The 7,287-nt window shown below is 45.3% G+C and overlaps 1 protein-coding gene across 1 annotated transcript; it reads left to right on the plus strand.

The window, feature by feature from the left end:
* Positions 1-1,555: 1,555 nt before the first annotated feature.
* Positions 1,556-6,217, plus strand: LOC112543224 (zinc finger and SCAN domain-containing protein 32-like). The gene is made up of 4 exons (XM_088129731.1): positions 1,556-1,700; positions 3,388-3,988; positions 5,022-5,121; positions 5,873-6,217. Exons 2-4 carry the CDS (start codon positions 3,401-3,403, stop codon positions 6,073-6,075), a joined length of 891 nt encoding a protein of 296 aa, XP_087985857.1. The 5' UTR covers positions 1,556-1,700; positions 3,388-3,400; the 3' UTR covers positions 6,076-6,217.
* Positions 6,218-7,287: the final 1,070 nt, after the last annotated feature.

The following is a 7,287-nucleotide window of genomic DNA, read 5'->3' on the forward strand; positions in this document are numbered from 1 at the left end:
ACGGAGGGGGGGGTCAGAAAAAATGTTGTGCATGCCATCTTGACTTTTTTAACTCCTCAGCTAAGGTTTGTCAGCTGAGTGGTGCTGCTTAGTCTCCTTAGAGTAGCGTTAGACAACAGCATCGCCTGAGTGGTGTAGAAGTTATTCACTCTTTTCTTCTTCCTTTGGGGGGGAGTCCTCCTTAGGTAACCCACCTCCAGGGATTTCTTAGAGGTCTCCCATCCAAGTCAAAATCAGGTTTCACTCTGCTTAGCTTCTGAGCCCAGGGACCATCAGTCAGTTGCTTCCATCTGAAGAACACCTCTATGAGGTAGGAATAATATCAAACAAGACTACAGGGGGTTTTGCACGTGGGAGTTTAAGGGTGATACAACCAAACTGTCTGATTCCCAGAGAATAGCATCAAGATACCAGTCATATGATACGCTTAAACCTGAACTTCGCTGTAGCTTCCAGTTTGAAGTTTCACCAGAGGGTATATTTAAAAACTTGTTGCAGGCTAGATTCCAGGGCTCTGCTTGACCTCCAGTTTACCATAATAATCTAATATTACTGGCCTACAGAACAGGGTTAGCTCAGATCCCTCTAACTGGGGGTCCACACATCACATTAAACCAAAATATTATTTATTGGTGGTTGAACTTAGCACATTCTGTGAATCCAGCCCTCTGTGGTTTATATGCTTTCTAACCCTCTGATATTCAATAGCAACGGTGGGAGAATCTTTCACGGTGTTTCTTTTCCCCACACCAACCTACAACATATTTAGTTTCTTCGTCTTTGCTCCGGTTGAAAACAGCTCTGAGCGACAAACATTTCCACATCATCAATTGGCTTGAAAACCTACCATAATCCTGGCTGCTGCCATAATCCCTAAAATTAGCAATATCTTGCAATTTAGTGCCTGGAAATATAGCACCAAAGGGATGGAGGTACGCTGGAATTTGCCCTGGCTTTTTGTTTAACACGTTGCATGTTGTGAAAAGGCAATTTTCTCCCAAAATAAGAAAAATCTTAATAATAATAATAATAATAATAATAATAATAATAATAATAATGTCAGTTGCAAAAGGCAGCTTTACTTGGAGCAACTTACATCCTGCGATGATACCCTTAACACCATCAAACAACATCTGCCTGTCCCAGGTCCTTGGCAAGGACTAGATAGGTGGATAAAAATGCCAAATCCAGTCTAAACATCTGGCTGACCGTGCCACCAACAACAATAATTTAAAAAAAAACACCATAAACCCCTTTCTTCCTTGCCATCGTTTGCGGGTGGGAAGGTGGAGGGCACCCAATAATTGCCCGGCCTGCCTAGCTCTGCAGTCGCTCCTCCTGCTCCAAGATTTCAAAAAAAATAATAAATTATGATTTCTACAACGCAAACCTAGAAACCAGTGACGGGGAAAGAGCAGATGTGTTTCCTCTGCCTTTACTCTATGGCAGTGTTGTCCAAACTCGGCCACTTTAAGATGAGTGGACTTCAACTCCCAGAATTCCGCATCCGCCGCGGAGTCGCCGGGGGAGGGAGGGTGCGACGGGATGCCGGGCAGGGAGGGAGTTTCTTCCCCGCGGGGCGACGGGGATCGGAAAGGGTCGAGCGGCGCCGGCCTCGCCTTTTTGGGCTGGCCAGGTCGGAATGGCTCTGTGCCTGCGACGTTCGTGGGTTTGCAATCCACGAGTTTAGAATCCAAGCGGTAGATGTCTGGAAGTTTTGTTTGAACGTTAGGATCGATAATAGCAATAACAATAACAATAACAATTCCCATCAATCTACAGCGATGCTCTTAATCGTTTTTTTCACTGCCCAAGAGTTGAATCAAGGCGGTAGATGTCTGGAAGTTTTGTTTGATTGTTATGATCAATAAGAATCAATAATAAGAATCAATAATAGTTCCCATCAATCTTGAGCAATGCTCTTAATCGTTTTTTCACTGCCAAAACTTGAATCAAGGCGGTGGATGTCTGGAGGTTTGTTTGAATGTTATAATCAAGAATAAGAATAAGAATAAGAATTATTATTAGAGCATTGGTCTAGATTGGTGGGAATAATAATAATAATTATTATTATTATTATTATTCCCACCAATAATAATTATTATTAGAGCATTGGTCTAGATTGGTGGGTATTAATATTATTATTATTATTATTATTCCCACCAATCTAGACCAACGCTCTTAATGGTTTTTTTCACTGCCAAAACTTGAATCAAGGCGGTGGATGTCTGTAAGTTTTGTTTGAATGTTATAATCAAGAATAAGAATAATTATTATTATTAGAGCATTGGTCTAGATTGGTGGGAATAATAATAATAATAATTATTATTATTATTCCCACCAATCTAGACCAACGCTCTTGATGATTTTTTTCACTGCCAAAACCTGAATCAAGGCGGTAGATGTCTGTAAGTTTTGTTTGAATGTTATAATCAATAATAATAATAATAATAATACCCATCAGTCTAGAGTAATCAAGGCAGTAGATGTCTGGAAGTTGTGTTTGAATGTTATAATTTTTTAAAATAATAATAATTATTATTATTATTATTCCCATCAATCTAGAGTGAAGCTTTTAATCGTTTTGTTCACAGCCCAAGACTGTGAAGAGGCTTTGAGGGTGTTTGATCATCTCTGTTTCCCCCTTTTATTTAAGTTTCTTAACAGTTTACAATACAGTGGAGCATATACAGAAGCAAAATGCATATAACCTTGTTTAATTAGCTTATCGGGGCACCTGGAAGTGGGGAGTAAACCATCATTATGCTTTTGGTGTACATCATTAGTACATTTAAGCCAGATGTAGGAAAAATCCTCTTTAGGGTTTTCAGGCAGAGTCTGATAGCACTTTTTCCGACTAACAAAAGCTTCTGCCTTTTTATAAAATCTGTTAGTCGGAAAAGGTGCTACCAGATTCCATCTGATTTTTTTGCCACTATAGACCAGTGTTTCTCAGCCTTAGCAACTTTAAGATGAGTGGAGTTCAACTCCCAGAATTCCCCAGCCAGCCATGCTGTAGACAAACACTGCTCTCTTCCTACAATGTCTTCTGTGTTACTGTGATATCCCACCTTTTTTGAACAATTTTTCCATTACAGCAATTTTCCAGCATATTTGCCACTCTATGGAAATATCGAAATCCTAGAAGAAAAGTGTCTATCCTTTACGTTTCAAGGTGTTGTTTGCATTAGCAAAAATATCCCCTCCAGCATTTATGAATTGCCTAATTTCTTTCTGGTAGGTACTCTTGCGGTTTCCATTCAGGAAGGCCCATCGGTCTCACAGGTCCATGAACTCCCAGTTTGTCTGGAAACATTTTTAGCATTTACAGTGAGGTGGAGAAAGTTGTGTTGTTTTATTTTTTTTCCTGGCTTCACCCACACTTAGCTTGCAAAGGGAAATGGCCCGCAGACGATGGGATATGCCAATGCTGGGTCTTCTGCCGGAGGCTGGGCTGAAGAAGAGGGTGAAACAGGAGGATCCAGAATGGGTTGAAGCAGAGAAAGACGCAGAAAACATTAGCCGTCTTCAGGAAATCTGGGAAAATAACCTTTCAACCCACCCAAAAAGAGCATTACAAAAGGGGCTGCCACAGCCATGGGAAACCCAGCTACGGACCTTCTTGAAAGAAATGGAGTCTGCCCATTCAGAAGGGAGAAATCCACCCCAAAGTCTCCAGCAGATGGAAAAAGCAGCTTCGGGCACTGATCTGGAGCGCCAACGCTTCCGCCAGCTTGGCTACCAGGAGGCCGAGGGGCCCCAGGAGGTGTGCAGCCGGCTCTGGGAGCTCTGCCACCAGTGGCTGAAGCCGGAGAGACGCACCAAGGAGCAGATCCTGGAGCTGGTGACCCTGGAACAGTTCCTGGCCATCCTGCCGCCAGAAATGCAGACCTGGGTCAGGCGAGGGAGGCCAGAGAGCTGCCCCCAAGCCGTGGCCCTGGCAGAGGATTTCCTGCTGAGGCAGCCACCCAGAGAAGAGGAGGAGCAGGTAAGGATTGGCTGGGTAAACCTGAGAGCCAGGGTGGGGGAGTGGGAGTGGGGGGACCCAGGTTCTGGTCCCCTTTGAGCAGTGTTTCTCAACCTTGGCAGCTTTAAGCTGTGTGGACTTCAACTCCCAGAATTCCCCAGCCAGCTGGCTGGCTGGGGAATTCTGGGAGTTGAAGTCCACACAGCTTAAAGCTGCCAAAGTTGAGAAACACTGCTCTAGGCAAAAGTCCTGTTTTTCCCAGGGCTTTTTAGATACAACACCTCTGTGAGATAGGTTGGACTAAGAGAAAGAATGTCTCTCGCAGTTTCCCTGGGGGCTTCCCTGGCTGAGGGGGGACCAGTGCTGGGATCTCCCCATTCATAGTCCAGCACCTTCACCATTACATCACACTAGCCCTTGGGCTGAGAGGAAGGGACTGGCTCAGAGTCCCTCCAGAGAGCTTCTATCATGGGGTGGGGGGGGGACAGGGAATCTGGGTCTCCCTGCTCCCATTCAATTTCTTCCCCACGACCCTACCCTAATTCTGGGGCTTAATGGGGAGGACTGGTCCAAAGTCCCCCAGGGAGCTTCTGTGCCTGAGGGGGGACTAGAACCAAGGTCTCCCCATTCCTGGTCCAACACCTTCTCATGGCCCCATGTATACTTTAATTCTTTAGGATATATGATCTGTTACCCATCCTGGAAATACGATTGTTGGAAGTTAGAAAACTATTTCTCTGATCCATTTTAGGTTTTTTAAAAGATTTTTTAAATCCTGCCTTTATTATTTTTATAAATAACTCAAGGCAGCAATCATACCTAATATTCCGTCCTCCTCCTATTTTCCCCACAACAACAACCCTGCGAGGTGGGCTGGGCTGAGAGAAAGGGACTGGCCCAAGGTCACCCAGCTGGCTTTCATGCCTGAGGCGGGACTAGAACTCACCGTCTCCTGCTTTCTAGCCTGGTGCCTTCTCCACTAGACCAGTAAAAAAGACTTGCCATTCCTACACCTCCCCCTGACCTCCCCCCTGTGTTTCATGTGTCCTTCTAGGAGTCAGGCTGTGCCTTCCCACAAAGAGAACAGACCCCACTTCTGAGGCTGCAGTTCAGAGGGATCAAGCCCACGGTTGACAACGATGCTGCCTTGTTGAGTAAGGTTTTCTCTTTTTTCCCCTGAGATGTTTTAAACTCAATGTTCTGATATTCCAGAGGCAAATTTGGGGGCTTTCTGGAAGAAGAAGCCTGCTGTCAGGTCTCTCCTGCCGAGTGGAGAGAAAAGAGGCACGTAAGGATCCAAGAACTTTCTGATCTTGTAGAAAAAGTGAAGAAGCCATTATAAAGGGATTCAAATAACTGCCGTGCATCAATGGCGCTTTCTGTTTTTTTTAAGCAGGTTGACTTAAAGCAGTGTTGTCCAAACTTGGCCACTTTAAGATGAGTGGACTTCAACTCCCAGAATTCCCCAGCCAGCTGGCTGGGGAATTCTGGGAGTTGAAGTCCACTCACCTTAAAGTGGCCAAGTTTGGACAACACTGACTTAAAGTGATCTCTAGGATTCTGTGGGGTCAGATCCAGTGGGAAAAATGGAATGTATTTCTGTTTTATTAAAAAGAGAGAAAGAGCTTTTGCCTCGTAGAATGACTGAAAGATGAAACACTCAGCACTTAAAATCTCACAGAGAAAAATATCCGTAGAGAAGTTTGACAGTTTAGTTCCACTTGTTTACTGCAACTGTTAAGCAAACAGGTTCGCTAAAACAGAGATACACAAAAGAGACTTTTTGAGGATAGACCAACCCCTGGCAGGTTGATCCTTTGTCTTGGATTGAACCGAATTCGAAACCTACTTTGATTTTCGTAGAATAAAATGATTGCCGCCTATTTTTTCTTCTTCTTCTTCTAGCAGACCTGGAGAGGAAAAAACCAACGGAGCAAAACCAGTTCAGCCATTTGGAAGAACCAGAGCTTTGGGTCGCATTGCCAAGGGATGTTGACCAGACCCTTCCTTGCCGTCGCAGATCAGGGGTAGAAACTGAGAGGCTCCAGAGAACCCACGGGGGGGAATTTATTCTCAGGGTGGGTATGAGGACCTGGATGATCATGTAGGGCAACAGCAGGCAGCGGTCTCGAAGAATGGGAAAGAAGAACCAGGAATTCCGTTAGGACACCTCCTCCGGTTGAGATCTGAACTCGATGTGCACAAAGGAACTCTCCTGGGAGAGTCCCAGTACAAATGTACTGTTTGTTGGAAGACCTTTTGCCGAAGGAACGTTCTCATCACGCATCAGAGGATCCACACGGGGGAGAAACCCTACAAATGCCCGGATTGTGGGAAAAGCTTTAGCCAGCGGTCCCACCTCATCCTCCATGAGCGGACGCACACCGGGGAGAAGCCGTACAAGTGCTTGGTCTGTGGCAAGCGCTTCAGTCAGCATCCCCACCTGGTGAAACACGAGAGGATCCACACGGGAGAGAAGCCGTACAAGTGCTCCTTCTGCGAGAAGAGCTTCGGCAACAGGTCGACTCTGACCACCCACAAGCAAACCCACACCGGGGAGAAGCCATACGCGTGTTCGGACTGCGGGAAGAGCTTCGGCAACCGCTCCTCTTTGATTGCCCATAGCCGAACCCACGCGGGAGAAAGGCCCTACAATGCTCCGAATGTAGGAAAAGCTTCAGCCATCAGTCAACCCTCATTAGACATGGACAAATCCATAATGGTGAGAAAGTTTCATAGCGCTTGGAAGCTGTGAAGAGCCCAGGTTTGGATTTTGGGGTAGAGAAGAAGTCTTGCTTTGGGGACAAGGCGCTGTGGCCGAGGACAAATTCGGTGACTTAGGGAGAATCTCTTCCTGTCGGTCTGAGAAATGGGAATGGCAAAGTCCTCACATGCAGATGGCTTAGAGAGTAACAGAATAAGGAAGCAGAGGCAGCCAAGGGGGATAGTCAAAATAAGCCATGATTGTGGCTGTAATTATTTGACCAAAGGCCCACCCCTTTCTTTTGTGAGTTCCAAATAAAACAAAAGTTTAAAAGATGGGGCTTGGATCACATGATTGTGGCTGCCATTTTGACTTTTTTGCCTCCTGCAGACACCTTGTAATTTACCCACCTTGGATGACTTAGAGCAATGTCAAATCCAGTGTACTGCATGTACATGAAATTCTGACTTCCTTGTTGGCTGCAGTTTATCTCCACCTTTTACTGCATGTAAAAGAAAGCTCAGCCTTTCACAGCACATGTGTCAAAGGGGAGACAGAAGAAAGGGCAAGAAGGTTGTTTTCTGTGCAAACCCTGGTTTCTGGTAACCCTACAGAC

Source organism: Python bivittatus, unplaced genomic scaffold (genome assembly GCF_059951505.1).
Source record: "Python bivittatus isolate LINGU-HERP-01145 unplaced genomic scaffold, Pbiv_v1 ctg000810_np1212, whole genome shotgun sequence".
NCBI classification, from domain to species: Eukaryota; Metazoa; Chordata; class Lepidosauria; order Squamata; family Pythonidae; genus Python; species Python bivittatus.